This window comes from Meriones unguiculatus, chromosome X (assembly GCF_030254825.1).
Source record: "Meriones unguiculatus strain TT.TT164.6M chromosome X, Bangor_MerUng_6.1, whole genome shotgun sequence".
Lineage (NCBI taxonomy): Eukaryota > Metazoa > Chordata > Mammalia > Rodentia > Muridae > Meriones > Meriones unguiculatus.
This window is the reverse complement of record NC_083369.1, coordinates 36,625,464-36,642,556: the sequence shown is the minus strand read 5'-3', so window position 1 is coordinate 36,642,556 and position 17,093 is coordinate 36,625,464. Positions and strand designations below refer to the sequence as shown.

The following is a 17,093-nucleotide window of genomic DNA, read 5'->3' as shown; positions in this document are numbered from 1 at the left end:
TGGTTTTTAGTTCCTGCCTTGGCTTCCCTCTTCCTGCCTTGGCTTCCCTCAGTGGATTTGTGACTCAGAATAGTAAGCCAAATGAACCCTTTCCTCCCCAAATTGCTTTTGGCCATTATATTTCATCAGAGTAATATTAATCCTAGCCAAGACACTCACCAAGAGTTCCAGAGATGATGTCAAGCTTGTGCATAATTCCATCACGCTCCCCAACCCCTGCACCCCGGGTTCCATACAATCCTACAGCATGGACTTCATCCACGAAGGTCAGGGCACCATACTGGTGGGCCACATCACAGAGTTCCTCCAGAGGACAGATGGCACCTGAGAAAAGCCGAGGGAAAGGAATAGGAAATCATAATCCTTCCCCAGCTCCATTTCCTTTATGAAATGTTCTTGTCATTTAACATAGAAAAGAGTGTTGTAGACAAGGAGGGAGGTGTCTATCATCATTTGGGAGTATTCCAAACATCAAGCGCTTGAACCCCACCCATACCTCAGCTCTTCATGTTGTGTCCTCCCCTGCCCCATGCATTTCCTCATTCTGTCATTTTTGCTTCATTCTGACAACTTGTTGCTATCATTTTCAGGTTCTCTGCTGCCTTCCCCCTCTAAGGGTTTGTACATTTCTCTCCAGAGGTGGAAGTCATCTATATTATACCTATCTGTTCTAGCTTGGTACAGCCCTCACTTTAGACCCCCACAACCCCTTGGCCATGGACAATTGATAACCCATCCATATTTTTATACTTAACTGGCCCTCTCTGTTTCTATCTTTCTTGGATTTCTGTCACTATGTTCTCTTTGTGTTCATATCCATGTTTGTTTCAGTTTTTTCTGTCTCTGCCTTTCTTCTTTCTTCTTCTCTCTCTCTGTTCTAGCTTTCTGATCTTTTTCTCAGTATGTTCCTTTCTTCTTCATGCTTTCTCCCTACTCTTATGTTTCATTCCAAGTTTCTTTGTAATTCTGCATGATTGAAATGTCTTGTGTCTCTGTGAGGGTGGTTTTTCTTTGAGTAGCTTCTCCCCTATGGTCAGTCACAGTGTATCAAGTTAGATGCTATTTCATAGTCTCCTCCATTTTCCATACCTATTTACCACTTATCATGTTATTTTAGAGTCATCTGAATTTCGACTTTGTGGCCATTCTTAGTATTCTAAGACACTGTCCTTTCACTCACTAGAAATTGCTGAAGTAAAAAGAGTTCTAATGCAAAAGAAGTTTCTTCAGATGTAAACAGGGACCCTAGACCTGGAATAAAGACTATGGGGGTGATAGGAACTTATAAAGACAAACAACAACAGGAGATGGAACCTGAGACAAGATAGTTCAGTGGTTCTGGTATATTTTCAGAAGAAGAAATCTGTCTCTAGAATTGATGGGTTAGGCAGATTCCACCAAAAAAAAAAATAAATAAATAAGGAGCAACTCATTTACAGGTATAACTAGTGTGATTACAGCCCATGATTTCCACTAGAAAATTTGAATAGTTATTCTATGATGCAGATGTGCTGGTTTTACTTTCTTTATGATTGTAGAAATATGCTAGCGGACATGACAGTGAGTTCCTTATGTATGTGAATTCATTTGGTATCCAGGGCTATTCTATTATTATTATTATTATTATTATTATTATTATTATTATTACCAGCATTTTTCAAATATGCGAGCTGTAACACCATGCAATTTCAGAAACTCTCATGAGCAGCTGGTGAGATGGCCAAGCAGGTGAAAGTGCCTGGTGCCCTGAGCTAGATCTCCAGAACCAAGATGGAAGGAGTGAGCCAACTCCACTGAGTTGTCCTCTGACCTCCACAGATGTGCTGTGCCATGGGTGCCCACATAAACATCATATACAATAAGAAGTATTAACTAATAAGTGGTTATACTAGTATTTGAATGTAGACAGTTTTTGATTATGTGATGTTTATTTATGGTGCCTATAGTTATATAAATTGGGGACTACTAAGGATCCTCTTTATTCAGTTAAAAAACTGACACTGTGGCATGAAATGAAGACCTGTTCCCTAAAATAAATCTGGAAACAGATACCTGAAATACATAATTTCTGCAATACAGAAGCTATAATAAACAGCTCTGGGCCTTATTCTTATTAAAGTGTAATAAATGAAATGAGTTCAATTACCTATAATTCCACAACCAGAGACTTTGAGAACTTTCAAGTCCACACAGATAATATGTAGCAAAGGTGGGATTTAACTTCACATCTGTCTGAACCGAGAAACTGTTTTGGCTGCAGAGTTTCCTAGCAGACCATGGAATTTTAGTCAAGAGTTTATAAAATTTGCCAGGGCTGGTGAGATAGCTCAGTGGTTAAGCGCACTGACTGTTCTTCCTAGATGGACACGGGTTCAAATCCCAGCACCCACATGGCAGCTCACAACTGTCTGTAACTTCAAGATCTGACCCCCTCACACAGACATACATGCAGACAAACCACAAATGCACAAAAAATGAAAATAGATAAATTTAAAAAATACTTAAAAAATAAATAAAATTTACCAATAGTGGAGGTACGTTCCTTTAATCCCAGCACTTGGGATGCAGAGGAAGGTGAATCTCTGTGACTGCAAGAGGCCAGCCTGGTCTACAAAGCAAGTCCAAGACAGCCAAGGCTACACAGAGAAACAGTGTCTCAAAAAATAAACAAAAAAATGAGTTTATAAAATTTGCCACTGTAGAGAGCAGACTTGCATAGCTTTCGTTATGGAAAGCGTGTCGTGCAGGGAAAGATTGTTACATATCGTTCTATGAAAATATTAATTTTTGCATCAACTTGATGAGGCACTAGGACAAACATTGATGGTCTTTGTGCAGTTTAGATTATTCGTAAGAATGTAATAGCTGCCTGTCTTTTGGCACTTACTACGTGTGATTGTGACTGCACTTGTTCATGCTTCAGTTTCCTCATGTAATAATAATAATAATAATAATAATAATAGAACATACTTCATAGAATCATGAGAATTTTATGTTTTAAAATATGTAAACTATGAATAGCTGCATAAACTAAACACCATAATAAATGTTAGTTGTTATTATCCTGATGTTTTTTGTAAGATATCAATACTAGTAAACATGTCCTCAAACACATAATACATACCATCCATGGAGTGAACAGTCTCAAAAGCCACAATTTTGGGTGTCTTTGGATTGGACTTCTCAAGAAGTTTCTTCAGGTGTCCTGGATCATTGTGCCTGAAAACAAACTTGGCTACACCACTGTTGCGAATACCTTGGATCATGGAAGCGTGATTGCCTGCATCTGAGTAGATCTCACACCCTGAGGAAACAAATATGTAATTCTTAAGCTTCTGTGTCAGTACTCTCCCTCTACCCTTCAGGTGTGATCTGGCAGAAGGTGGTATTCCCCTCTGAAGACCTGGTCGTTTTCTTCTTCCTCTTCTGGAAACCTCTGTGACTCACCTCTTCCTCCATTGTCATAACACCCCTGCCCAAGAACTATTAATACTCTTCCCTCAAAGGATGTCTAAATGTTGCCTCTGGCTGGCTTGAGGAGGAAGAAAATTCACTTTCCCAGGATCCTTTAGTTTCTCTGTGACAGGTTTTAGGTTCATTTTCCACACTTGGAAAATCAAAGCTTGGAAAATGATTAATCTTAGAAAAGGCTTGTAGATTTGGACTGATGCTGGTTTCTCCCTGGTCTACTTGACACTTCACCTTTTCCAGGTCACAACCATCTGTTGATAGTTACAGGGATGGATGCATACCATTCACTTTTGGAATTATATGATCATGACAGATCATAGCAAGAAATGACCACTTCACTGTACAGGAAAGAAAACCAAGCACCAGAAAGGGTTGTCTCTAGGATATGAAGAATGCAGGGAATTTTTACTGGCCATATTGAGAGGATAGGAAGTATGGAATGTAGAAAGGGGATCTGTCTATGTCATAGAACCCTCAAATTTCACAGACATCAAGGAACTGTGGCCTTTAATAAAGTAAGGGGCAACTTTTATTTGGGAAGAATGAATCATGTTTTGTTTTGTTTTGTTTTGTTTTCCATGACTTGGCTTGTCTAGCTGGAAGTTTCTTGAGATCAAAGCCCAAATATTTTTATCTTTGTATCTCTTGTTCCCAGCATAAGGCACAAAGAATGTTAAAGAAATATTTTTTAATGAATGGATGGAAAAATAAATGACTAATTTATAGATGCATGAAAGAAGGATGTCAAAACATGAGGTTTAAAAGATATGTGTGTAATAGAATTCAGTTCTTTTTTTTTTTTTTGAGTTACTGTCTCATTCTGTAAACCAAAGTATCCCGTAATTTAGTATGTAGTCCTTTGACCTCAGCCTCCCATGTACTATGATTGCAGATCTGATCTACCATGCCCAGCTTAGGATTTGGTTTAGCTAGAAATCATGACATGGAGTTTACATTTTATCCTAGGGGCAAAATTGAAGAATTTTGAACAGGGAAAGGACAAGGATAGATTTTTATAATTAAACATTGTTCTGAATGTATGGAGAATACATTGTAGGAAAGGAAAGAACACAGCAAAAAATGATGTTGCTTACACTGGAATGATTGGTAGTAGAAATGAAAAAATGTTGAATTGTATTGGTTGAGTGGGAGTAAAGAACTGATCAAAAAGAAATACCCAAGATGTTAACTTTATTTAGGGGTTCTGGATGACATTAGAAAAAGTGTTCAGGAATTAGTGGTGTGTTTTGCACCATGCAGTGAAGTAGCAGAGTAGCAGACAGCAAGCATGAAGCCTTTTCTCATGCATTTGTTTAATATAGGCAGGATAGAGCTAGAACTTGATGGAGGGGTTGAGACAGGGGAATTTTAAAAAGAGAGTAAAAGGCTGAAGATATGCAGGGATCAGGGAACTGTTGGGGGAGGGGAAAGGACACATACGCACATACAGAGACAGACAGATGGAAAGGTGGGGTGGAGTGAGAAGTGAGAAGTTCCTGAATGGATAGTTGTCAGTGACCAGTGTATCAGTGAAAAGATGAGACAACAAGAAAAAGGCATGTCCCATGCTTTTACAGGAAGCAAAGAGTGTGATGAGAAGTGGGGATACATGTTAAGTCAGCAGGTGTTTTGTGGCTAGAAATTGAGGATAATCCTGTCTGGTGGCTTCTTTCGTTTTAGTAGGAGGTGAGGATATCTGCTGGAAGGAGGGAGAGGAGGGTTTGGCAGAACTGTCCCTGAGACTTGGAAAGCTCTAAGTAGAGGTTAAGGAATGTGACATTTTCATGGCTTCTCTGTGAGCGCTTACATGAGCCAAGGACTGACATAGATGTGGAGCATCTGTCCATTGAAGATTCAGACTGAGAGAAAGCATATGGAGAGATGACACTGACTAGAATGTGGGAAAGTGGGAAGATGGGCTCTAGTAGATAGGTGAAATGATGCCTTTAGGCAGAAATGGAAAAACTATATTTTACTGTAAAGGGAAACAATGAAGAAATATCTATGTACAGATAGATTTGGTTTCATGGCAGTAAGTAAGGAGAAGCTGTAAGTGTATTATTCCTGCAGTAAGACATGGGCTGTATGGTAAGAATGAAGGATAAAGGTAGAAGTTTTAGATTAAAAAAAAATTTAAATCTCTGTGGAGACAAAAGACTACATGTGTTAGAAAATGGTAACTTTAAGGCATTACTGCTCTGTGAGGTTAAAACGCTATTCCCTGGTGCTGGCCCTCAACCTAGGTGTGAGGAAGGAGTGGGAACAGAGGGATGTAATCATTAAGTTATGACTATGCCTGTCAAGTGAAAAGGAAGAACAGATGAAGCAAGTGAACTCAAAACAGTGGGGCAGCAAGTGAGACTGGATGCTTTATTGTAGGACACCAGCCTGGAGTACCTCTCTGACCTTGTGCTCACCTGGCAGAAGCTTGGCCAGGGTAAATAGAGTAGAATCATTGGCCACAAAACAGGAGGAGAAGAGCAGGGCTGAGTCCTTCCGGTGTAGTTCAGCCAGCTCCTGTTCGAGCTCAACATGAAACTTGCTGGTACCTGAGATATTGCGAGTGCCACCAGCTCCAGCTCCGTGATTCTGCAGGGTCTCCCTGGCCCCAATAAAATGGAGGACAGGGAAAAACAAAACGGAAACCAAAACAAAACATTGTTAGGCAGTGAGCAAGGATGAAACAATTCCTTAAATGGGGTCAGTACTAACTTAAGTAGTCCTGTGTAAACAGTGCCCTTTGTGACCAATACAGGAAAGAATGAGAAACAGATCTCTGTGAGTTTGAAACCAGCTTGGTCCACAAAGTGAGTCCAGGAGAGCAAGGGCTATTACACAGAGAAACCCTGTCTCAACAAACCACAAACCAAAAGAAAAAAAAAAAAATGAGACAGGTAGCGATAGAGGCACTGCAGGATGAGGGTATAAAGTAGATCTAACTTGAGTAGTTTGGAACAGCTAAAGGAAGACCCCTCCATCTCTTCCTTTTTTCCTGAATCACTCCTCCTCCCTTTCTTCCTCTTCCCTCCCCTTTGCCCCTCTTTCACATATACACATCATTCTATATTCTGGTTTCTAGCTCATAGTATCAGCAAATATGTCTGTATTTCTACTATGATCTTTCACACCAAAAAGTCATTTAGAAAGTATGATGTGTTGACTGTCTCAGTTCCTATCTGAGGAGTAGATATAGTGGGGGACCTTGTACAAAAGAGGTGGTAGAAGAACCAAGGTGTCCACTGCTAGTGTGGCTCTAGATCACACACATATCTAGATCTAGATCTAGATCTAGACACAGCTCATAGTCTATACTCTACTACTCACTGTATGGCCTGCAACACACGAGGGTGCCGGCTCATGCCCAGATAGTCATTACTACACCAAACAGAAACATCTTTTGAGACCATTGATGCCTCAGAGAAATGTTGGGCAAAGGGGTAGGCATCAGCCCAGCGATTCACAGTCTTGAACACACGGTAGGTGTGGTCCTGTTTCTTCTCATTGATCTTGTCTCTGAAAAATTGGTCATAACCAAAATTCTGGCTTCCTGCAAGAATAGAAATAGAGATAAGAATAATTTAAGTCAAATCTCTTCCTAGGTAGTGTTTATTTTACCCATGCTGTTGATTTTGAGTTTTCTAAATTGTCTTCCCATGTATTCATTTATTTGTTCAACAAATGACTTATCGGTTTTCATTCAGTCTCTTTTTTTGTCTTCTCTAGTTTAATATAATATGTGTATATGACTCTGTGCACACGGTCAGGTTCATACATGCCATGGTGCATGTGTGGAATTCAGAGAACAGCCATAGATGTCAGTTTGTCTCCACTTTGAGAGAGAAGGTCTCTTGTTCATTATGGTGTACAGCACACTTGCCTTCCCGTAGATTCCTAGGGATTTTTTTTTTGTCTCTGCCTTACATGTTTTCATTGGAGGCACACTGAGATTATCAAGACCTGTGCTGCATCTGGCTTTTATGTGGATGCTGTGGACTCAAACTCAGGTTGTTGGGCTTGCACAGCAAGCATTTTACTCACTGAGCTATCTCCCCAGCCCTGGTTCACATTAACTCTCTGTTATTTCAGTTAGCCATCCCTTTGCTTACTCACTCATTAACTCAATAATTCATTCACAAATTTAGTCAGGCTTTCTACTCATAGCATGGCCTCATCTTTCCTTCCAGAATCAGTGTGGATGGATGAAGCCTTACAGGAGTTGCCACTTCAGTTCCAGAGAAAGGAATATTGCTATACCTAGTTTCTAGTCATGTGTCTTATCACCAGATATCATTAGCTATGTAACCAAAAAAGAATCCTCACCGCTGCAAAAATTAAACACTGAAAAACCCACAAACTATCCACTTGGTAAATGGGCTGATGAACTGAATAGACAATTTTCTAAAGAAAAATTCAAATGGACAGTAAATAATTTACATCCTTAGCCATCAGGCAAATGCAGGTTGAAACTACTTTTCAGTTCTGTCGCATTTCAGTCAGAATGGCAATTGTCAGGAAAACAATGACAAATAATTCTGGGGGGTATGTGGGCAAAGCCCAAATCATGTACACCAAGGGTGGGAACATGAACTGGTATAGAAACTATAGAAAGCAGTGTGGAAGTTCTTAGAAAAACAACAGGGGTTAGAGAGATGACTCAGCAGTAAATGCTGTTCTTGTAGAGTGTCTGAATTAAGTTCAGTCCCTACATCAAGTGGCCCACAGCTGCCTTTAACTCCATCGCCAGGGGATTGGACACATCTGGCCTCCAAGGGCATCAGCACACATGCACATGTACACTCAGACACATGCATGCATGATTAAACATGATAAAATAAAACTTTTCAAAAGAATCAATTAAAAGTAGACCTACTATATGAATCGAATATGTTATACATATAAAACAATGTAATTTTGTGCAGCTGTAAAAAAATCATAACATTTGCTGGGAAATGGAAACCATTATATTAAACAATATAAGTCAGACAGAATGACATATTCATATATATATACATATATATATATATGGGAACTAAATTTTAAATTGTGTATATGTATATGGGTTGTACATGTCTATTTATAGGTCAGAAATTAGAAAGGGTCCATAGGTGGAGGAAGAGATCTTAAGGGAAGTGAGAAATAGAGAGGGCAATAGAACATGTATAATAGGAAAGCAAAAGGAGAGCTGCCTAGGTGAAGAAGGGAACCAGGTGAGAGAAGAACAACTGAGAATATAATAATACATGCATAATGATGCCTTGTAAAACCCATTACATTGTATGCCAACCAAAACAATTCAGTTTTTTTAAAATGTTTCTAAAAGAATCTTCTATGTATACGTTAATTCTTCTAAAGGACCCAGGTTCAGTTCTGAGCACCCACATGGCAGCTCACAACTGTCTGTATCTCCAGTTCCAAGGGATCTGACAGCCTTATACCAATGTATGTAAAATAAAAATATTAATTAAAAAATAGAATTCTTGTTGAGTTGTGAGGATCTGATGACAGCACTAATATTAGTATGGAACAATGATACTATCATCAGAAGCATAATAATAGTAATAGTAGTTGTGATTAAAAATAGCTAGTATCTTATATTACTGCAGCTGGCCTTAATGAATGCCTAATACATACAAAACCTACTTCCAGGAACCTTAAAGATACTATTTTATTTATTTCTAACATCAACTTTATATGGAAAGTTCTGTCAATGTCCGTATTTTACAGATGAAGCAACTGAGGAATGGAAAGATCAGTTAACTTGACCAAGGTCATCTAGCAAATAAATGCCTAGCCAGTAAGTGACATATTGGTTTAGATAATGGAAAAGATAAAACAATGAATTTTCTTTGAATACATATGTCATATGGGTGTAAAACTAGTATGCAGTCTAAAATGGAAGAATATAAAAGCAATAGAAACAACCTAAATTATAAATTCTAGATTAGATGAATAATGATGTATCCACACTACAGAACACAGTTCAGCGACTGATAATCATTATGCAGGTCTGTGTTGATGGAAATAAAGTCGCAAGTGATATGAGGTCACACATTGTTAATTGAACAAAGCAGACAATAAACTCTGGAGTTAGTAAGGTCAGATTTCTGAAAAATGACATGAATATGATGAAGAGAATGGATGGGAAATTGTGTGCATATATGTGAGCATACATACAAGTGTATGTTTTTGCAAGTGTGTAGAGCCATAGGGAGGTGTGCCTGGGAAAAAAATATAATAAAAACTTAATAGTACATGGTAATTTATTATTTATCTTCCTGTATCTGTTAAAATATTTTTTATTCCTATAGTAGAAGAATTTAGCAAATTACATTAATAAAAATAAATATAGGAGACAGAAAGGGAATTTGTGAAGGGTAAGAATCTTTGAGGGGAATATGAAAAATAAATAATGGAGGGAATCTAATTTTTAATTAGATGTCGTGACAACCTAGAAACATTGCATTACTATAAATGTCATTTTATTCTTCCTTATCATAAACTACTGAGGTAAGTGTTTGAATGAAGTGAATTAATTACAGAAGGCACAGATCTAGCAACTCTAGCACTAAAACTTAATTTTAAAGTCCCTTTGGCTTAAAAATATTCCCATTTGCTATCTTCTCCTACGTCACCCACCCTTTCAGCATCTACTGCTCTGTTCCCACACCCTTTATTTCCATCTGGCAAACTTACCAGTCATATTGTTCTGAACCAGATGGGTAATTGCCCCTTCAGTCTGCTCTAGGTCCTGGAAACTAGGGAATGGTTCGCTTGAGGTGGTTGAATCCAAAGAGCTCAGCAGGTCTGAGAGGGAATATGGAGTTCATTGGAATAAAGAGAGAAAACAAGGCAGTGTTTGCTGTCCTCCTTAGATTCAGTGTAATGTATTGAAATTCAAGCTGAAAAGTATAGAAGGCTACTGGACAACATGTCTGAAAAGTCAGTGTGCATTCATCTCTCCAGTAGCAACCTCTAGAATGTCCAGAAACCTTCTTTAAGGGGGCTCACACTTCCCACTGGAACTACCATATGTGTAAGGTAACCTGGGTATGCGTTCTAGGTCGTATGCTTGGGAGACTAGTGCACTTCAGTCTTCTCTACTGAACATCATTAAATTTGAGTCTTTAACTTTTTTGTTCTTAGTGATAACTCAAAGTGACCAGTGAAAGATGTCAATAGTGTGGTCATTACTTAAGTGTAATTGTCCTGGGTGCCCTTTCCAGGCTGCCCTTGAACTCTGTAGCCTTATAAAGATTGTCTTTTTGAAAGTAAAACAACAACAACAACAAAAACAAAACAAAAAACAAAAAACCCAAAACAACAACAACAAAAACTGTATTTGAATTTGTTTTTAATAAAATTGATGATGCAAGATACTTTGCAGGAATTAAAGGCTAATTAATGGACTATGTTGTGTGAAAAGTAAAGGATATATCTATCCTCTGCCTTTTTTCATTTATACAAACCTAGACTCTCATAGTATGGTCTTGTTTAAATTTGGATCCCAGCCTTTTGGATTCCATTTAGCTACTGAGGAAAGAGGGGGGCCCATTTTAGACGGACAGCTACAAGTTATAGGGATTTGTGTGTGTATATGTGTTGGTGCTTCTGGTGCAACTGCCCATTATGGCCTCCCTATGAAAAACTAAGAGTTCCCTTCACGGAATGTACACTAGCTTCGCTTAGATTAGTTTAGCTCAAGAATATGATAAAATAGATTCAGTCATTGGGAATAGAGATTGGATAAGATAGAGGCTGACTCAAACCTGTCTTGAAAGTCTTGACATCCTCTTGAACTTCAGGGGCTGCCCTCTGCACAATCTTGCTCTTCCCGCCTTGGAGTTCTGACAGCATGAAAGGACAGTGGCTCTTGGGCCAAGTTGGAGAGTCTACACAAATGTAAGAGGGTAATTGGAGGTTCAGTCCTAGCGCTGCAGTCAACTGAGCAATGATTACTGAGCCTTAACTATGTCCCAGAGTCCTACCACAGGCTAGAATAGAGACAAGGAGTTAAGGGATTCTGGTCTCACTGCTAGGGGAGTTCCTAAGCAGGGAGAAATAGCACATGCTGACAACAACCTGGGAACAGTTTGATGGAAGGGAAGATGTGAAAAAATGGGACCTAGAGGGTATAAGGGATGTGACCAAGAGTTGTATTGGATAGGCTAGGAGTTTACACAGGCAGGCTTTGCTGGAACCATATGCCTAAATTTGGTGTTGAATGAGAAGTATGGGAGGAGATAATAGTATAGGGGAAGGTCACATGTCAAGAGCAAAGGCAAGGGATCATAGGACAAGAAAATCAGTTTGAGCAATTATAACCTCTTTCAGCATGGCTGAAGGTGTGTGAGGAACATGGAAGTAAGACTATACAGACCCTGGGAGAAGACACATCCTTTGTATAATTTTTAGGTCAGTCCTTTTTGCCTTGACATTTTTCACATTAACTCTCCAAGCTATTAGGTAATGAGAATCAGACTTGGAACATTTATGTCCTAGTCTTTATTGTCTTTATGACCCAGAAATTCCCATTGTCCAATAACCTTTTCTTACCTCCTCCAGCTTTGGTTGCCTTAAGGTGGATTTGAGAACAAGTTGTTCCATGAGTGGCCAGGATGGGGCAACGTCCAATACCAAATAGGAACTGGTAAGTTTTAGCCACTTTGCCTAGGAGGCCTGTGGAGCCCCGAGAGAGCACTGGGCAGGACCGTAGCAACACAGCTGCTGCCACCATCTTGAGCCCAAAGTCCTGTAGAAATTGTGGGAGAGATGAGATTCTATCAGGAGAGCTTGACCAAAAGCCAAAAGTCATGTCTGTGTTTAATTCTTGGTCTTTAGTTTCCCACTCAAAGCTTATTGTCTTCTTTAGAGATACCCTTCTTATTCTTCTAAGCAAGGACTCTTAGTGTTAAAATGTGAAGGAAGGATGAGAAATACCACTAGATAAAGAGGCAAGGGAGAGAGTTCTAACTAGAGGACAGAAAACCTGGAGTCTCATTCACTCTGCCACCAGCTGCTAAGTGAGCATGAAGATCACTGAAGTGACATTGTGTGGCAGAATGACAAACCCTTTGACCAACACCTGAGGCTACTTTCTTCCTAATAGTCTATCCTCTTCCACCCACTAATGTAAACAGATGCCATTCACCAGAGCTTCTGAGGCCAGTCCTGCTGTGTCCTGAGAATGCTCTGCCAGAAAGCAAGAAGGAGCGTGAATCCAACTGTCAGCATAAGGAACCAGGAAATGGGAAAGGGCACTCATGGGCCCTACAGGTGATGTACCAACAGGTTGGTATTTTGATATGTTTGGATTTTCTCCTGACTTTTGGTTAAACACAGATAAAGGAGGAGGTGAAAATAAGACCCAAGAAGTGTGGAAGACATAATCTATATAGATTGGTGAAGAAGTCAGAGGCCAAAATAGAGAAAAGAAGGAGACTGGAGAAAAAAAAAAAAAAGATAGGGAGAAAAACAATAGAAAAATATAAGCAAATGACATCTAACACTCAATGAGTATTGGCTTAATTTTGGAGTAAATTAATGAATAACTATGATCTTCAGTAGGAGAGAGAAGGGAAGTAGGGGAAGAATGAAGACAACTTCAGAAAGGGAAAAGAGGAGAGAAAACAAAACTGTAGGGGTGGAAAGGGAAGACCAGAAATTGAGAAAGAGATAAGCTTCAAAGCTGGAAGGAAGGAGAAAAAGGTAGAGAGAGAAACAGACAACTAGAGTAAGACTAATGCTGAAAGACAAGAGGATAATGGGTAATATAAAAAACAGGGAATGATATAAGACAAAAGAAAGAAAAAATGGGGAACATTCTGGTAGGAACAAACATCACGTAGCTAGAGTAATATAGAAAAAGTGAAAAGCAGGAGAGAAAAGAATCCAGCAAGGGTTGGATTATTATCTTAGTGGGACACTAAGATAAAGGGGGCAATTTAGACATTAAAGACTTAGGGAAAGGAGAACATGGCTCTGTTGGGGGATGGTGGGGGGAAAAACTGAATGAAAAACAAAAGTGGATTTCAGAAAATCCAGCATTAGGGGCAGAAGAGATGCCTCAGTGGTTAAAAGTACTCTTCTTCCAAGTTTGATTCCAAGTCCTCATGTTGTGTGGCTCATAACTGCCTGTAGCTCCATTTTCAGATCTGATGCCTCTGGCTTCCATGGACCTGCCACTCACATATACGCACCTATGCACAGAACCATATACATACATATAATTTAAAATAATAGATCTGTACTTAAAAGGGAAACAAGTGGATAAAGGGGAGGAGGAGGCCCAAGAGAAGGTAAGATTGAGACGTAAAAATATGAAAGGCAGAACAAGAGTGAGAAAAATATTGGATAGATAAGGGCCAATTGTAGAGCCAGAATCAAAGGGTAAGGACAGTACAATAAATAAAGATATGAAAGAAAATGGGAAGACTGAGGCCCCAGCTCTGCAAAGAAAGCTACTGAACAAAATCTAACAGCACCCTCAGTATATATAGCTTTACTATGTGAGGGACGAGGGAGTAGGAGGAACTCGTGGGCCTATCCAATTGGTAACTTCTCCCAACTCTCACAGAACAAGCACCCAACCTCTTTACCGAGCAACCCAGCCATCTTATTCCATCTTAGAACATCCTCCCCACCTTTCCCAGGCTGTCAGAGCAGCCTGAGTAAGTTTGTGGGGCCTGGTCATATGGGCCTTGTAATGGCAAAAAGCAAAAAGCTGGCTGGAAGGATTAAATGAAAAAACAAAAACAAATAAACAAAAAAAAAAAAAAAACACACAAAAAATGTGAACCTTTCATCATTCATCTTGGTATGTAAAATAGTTAGGTTTTTCTTAATTAAATGTTGGCTTCCTAGCTTCTTTGTTCAATGTTTTTGGGCAAGGCATTTCTCCTCTCTGGGTCTTAGCTTTGATCAGCTGTCTAATGTGAGGTATTTATGCCTACATCACTCAGTAAGCCATTGATTGGATCCAGTGCCTACCTCATAGCTGCAAATTAGAGTCTCCCTTCTGACTGGTCTACCCATGAAGGCTATAGCTCTCAAGGCTGAGCCTGCAGACCATAGATAAAGCCCCTAGCGTTTATCACCATCAGAGTCTGGCCACTCCCTAAGATGAGCCCAGGGTGTGGGAGAGAAGAACTCCTTTCTGGGATCACGACTGAGCATCTGGGCAAGGCTGATTCTGGCAATCTGTAGTGAGTCAAGATGGACAGCCCAGGTTTCTGCAGGTTCCTACAAACTCCTTCTACAATATCAACATCGACAACAATGGCAACAACACTCATGTACATAGTGAGAAGGAAAGCCCTTAAGATTAGATGAAAAGTAAAGTCTTGCCCTGGAATGATGGTTGATTAAGGCCTGCTTTCTATGTACAGAAATGGAAAAAATCTAGTATAAGCATCATTTCTGTGGGACTATTGGCCATAATGTACTGAAGCTTCTGAGAAAAAATAGTATTTCTTGATGTGGATTGAATCCTTGAGTTATTTTAAAGCTCCAATTACAACTTCTCTTGTCCCACCCTGATCTTGCTGAACATCATGATGACCCCTAACTTTATAGTGCTTTGGACTCTTATGTCCATTTTAGAGCACTACTTAATATGAGATGGAAATGAGCAAAAACGAATGGGGGAAGCTTTGTAGGCAATTGAGGGTATTAAGAACGTAGACTGGGTATCTTGACACACACACAGGGTACTGAGATAGCAGGGTCCCGAGTCCCACGCTGGCCTGGGCTGCATAGATCCAGGCCAGTAAAGACTAAGTAGGATATCTTTTCTCAAAAATCAAACATAAAAAAGAAAGAAAGTAGGCAAAATAAAACCCAAATAATCAGGAAGAAATATACCCTGGAGCCAAGGATTCAGATCATGAATATATCAGGCCAATTCTGTGAAGCTGTCGATGAGATTTTTGTCTCACTTTCATTATAATTTACTATGTGTAAACGTGGGCTTCCCCTAGACCACTACACCTTCTAACCTTGCTTTCTCCATAGAAATGGCATTAGACAGGAAATTTCATCTTTTCCCTTCTGATTCTGAGACTCAAACATTAACAGAGCTCTCACTGTTGTAAAATGCTGTACATACATTGACTTACTCAGTCCTCAGGACAATGTTGTAAATAGAAACTGAGGCCACAGAAGATCTAATGATTTACCAAGTCACAGAATTGATGAGTGAGACAAGCAGGGTTTCGACTTAGGCAGTCTGGCTTCAGAGACCCCTAATATTGCCACTATGAATCCACCACTGTCCATATTTTCTTAGCTGAGTGCGTGAGTTTAGACACTAAGCCACTCTGCTACACTAATACAGTCTCCTTTACTGTACATTTATCTTTTATGACTAGTTGCTTTCCCTAAATGTTCTAAAGTAGGATTTGAGGAACTATTGACCATTTATTAATTCATTCCATCACTTAATGATTTATATACCACACTGCATAGAAAAGATCTCCTGTAATCTTAAAATCAAAGAGATAATCGTAAGTTTTCAGGACAACTGGCATCATTACTGAAAGGTTTTTCCTGCATCTCTTCAATTCCCTTTTATGTCAGCACCCAGTTTGCAGTTCCATGGGCCAGAAAGACCACCTGCAACTCTATCCCTGCAGAGAAACTAGAAGACACTTTTGAAGCTTTTCTGTTCTGTCTCTTTACTTGTGGCCGGCTTTTACAAATCATTGAAGTCTGGAGGAGAAACCGTTATTTCTTCCAGGACCTGGAAGAAGTATCAGGCTTTACCTCCCCTCCTAGTACCCTCTTTTTAACCCTGGAGAATCATAGGAGAATTAGAAACAGAAGAATTTAGAACACAAATCTAAAAATAAGAAATTTGTGGAAATAGTGGGCAGATTCTGTTGTCAAAGGATAAATGACCTGTGGGGAGAGGGGGTTTATCTCTCACAGTGACTTACAAGGAAGACTACACATCTTTTGCTTTTTCTGCATAATGACAACATTCCTGTTCCACCCTCCTCCCTTTATTGCTGCTAATTATGCAACCTCTCAATTCCTTCATCTTGCCTTACCATTCTTAACCACCTCAACAAAGCCCTCTTTTCTTTCCTAGATCTTACCTCTTGCCAAGGTTCTGACACCTTGATCCAAGAGCCTTAAGTGTTAGGGGGTGTTGTAGAATTTTGGACAAAATGTTAAGATACCTTTTCTAGAGTAACAAAGGAGAGGAAGAAACAGAAAAGACAGAAAAAGAAGACAACAAAGATACAGAATTGAGGAAGGAGACAGAAATAGGGTTTTGTGGGGGATTCAGAGAGAAGTCCATTGAAGGAAAAGTAAAAGAAAGCATGACTGTCAGTGAATAAGTGAAGTAAGATGAATGATACTAAATATTAATAAAAAGAGGAAGAGAGGGGAAAGAAATGGAAACCTCAAACAGAAGAGACAGTTTCTGTGAAGGTCAGAAGTCAGGGTTAGTCAACCAGAGTCATCATGCAGTGTGGCTGAGAACCCAGAAAGAGGTCTGAAAGAAGGCAGCTCTTACCTGTTGCCCTGCACTGAGGACGAACCAAAGACAGCGACTGCTGTGCACTGGAAAGCAGAGTTCACCCCTGCTTCTGGCTCAGCCCCACCTCTCTCCCCTCCCC

At 39.6% G+C, this 17,093-nt stretch overlaps 2 protein-coding genes across 3 annotated transcripts in view; one reads left to right on the top strand and one right to left on the bottom strand.

Annotated features, from left to right (window-relative positions):
* Positions 1–17,093, bottom strand: part of Alas2 (5'-aminolevulinate synthase 2) — a 23,417-nt gene extending 6,324 nt beyond the window's left edge. Inside the window, exons 1-8 of one of the 2 annotated variants that reach the window (XM_060375217.1) lie at positions 16,991–17,093; positions 12,025–12,220; positions 11,238–11,360; positions 10,165–10,275; positions 6,796–7,018; positions 5,889–6,073; positions 3,125–3,304; positions 160–324 (exon numbers count right to left, since the gene is read on the bottom strand). In XM_060375217.1, coding sequence (XP_060231200.1) covers positions 160–324; positions 3,125–3,304; positions 5,889–6,073; positions 6,796–7,018; positions 10,165–10,275; positions 11,238–11,360; positions 12,025–12,205 — 1,168 coding nt within the window. In that variant the 5' untranslated portion in view covers positions 12,206–12,220; positions 16,991–17,093. The remainder of the gene's footprint in view (positions 1–159; positions 325–3,124; positions 3,305–5,888; positions 6,074–6,795; positions 7,019–10,164; positions 10,276–11,237; positions 11,361–12,024; positions 12,221–16,990) is intronic. The other variant, XM_060375219.1, reaches the window with a different exon arrangement.
* Vcf2 (VCP nuclear cofactor family member 2) overlaps positions 12,308–17,093 on the top strand; it is a 152,808-nt gene continuing 148,022 nt past the window's right edge. The window contains exon 1 of the mRNA XM_060375231.1: positions 12,308–12,759. The gene's annotated coding sequence lies outside the window, so the exon portion shown is untranslated. The remainder of the gene's footprint in view (positions 12,760–17,093) is intronic.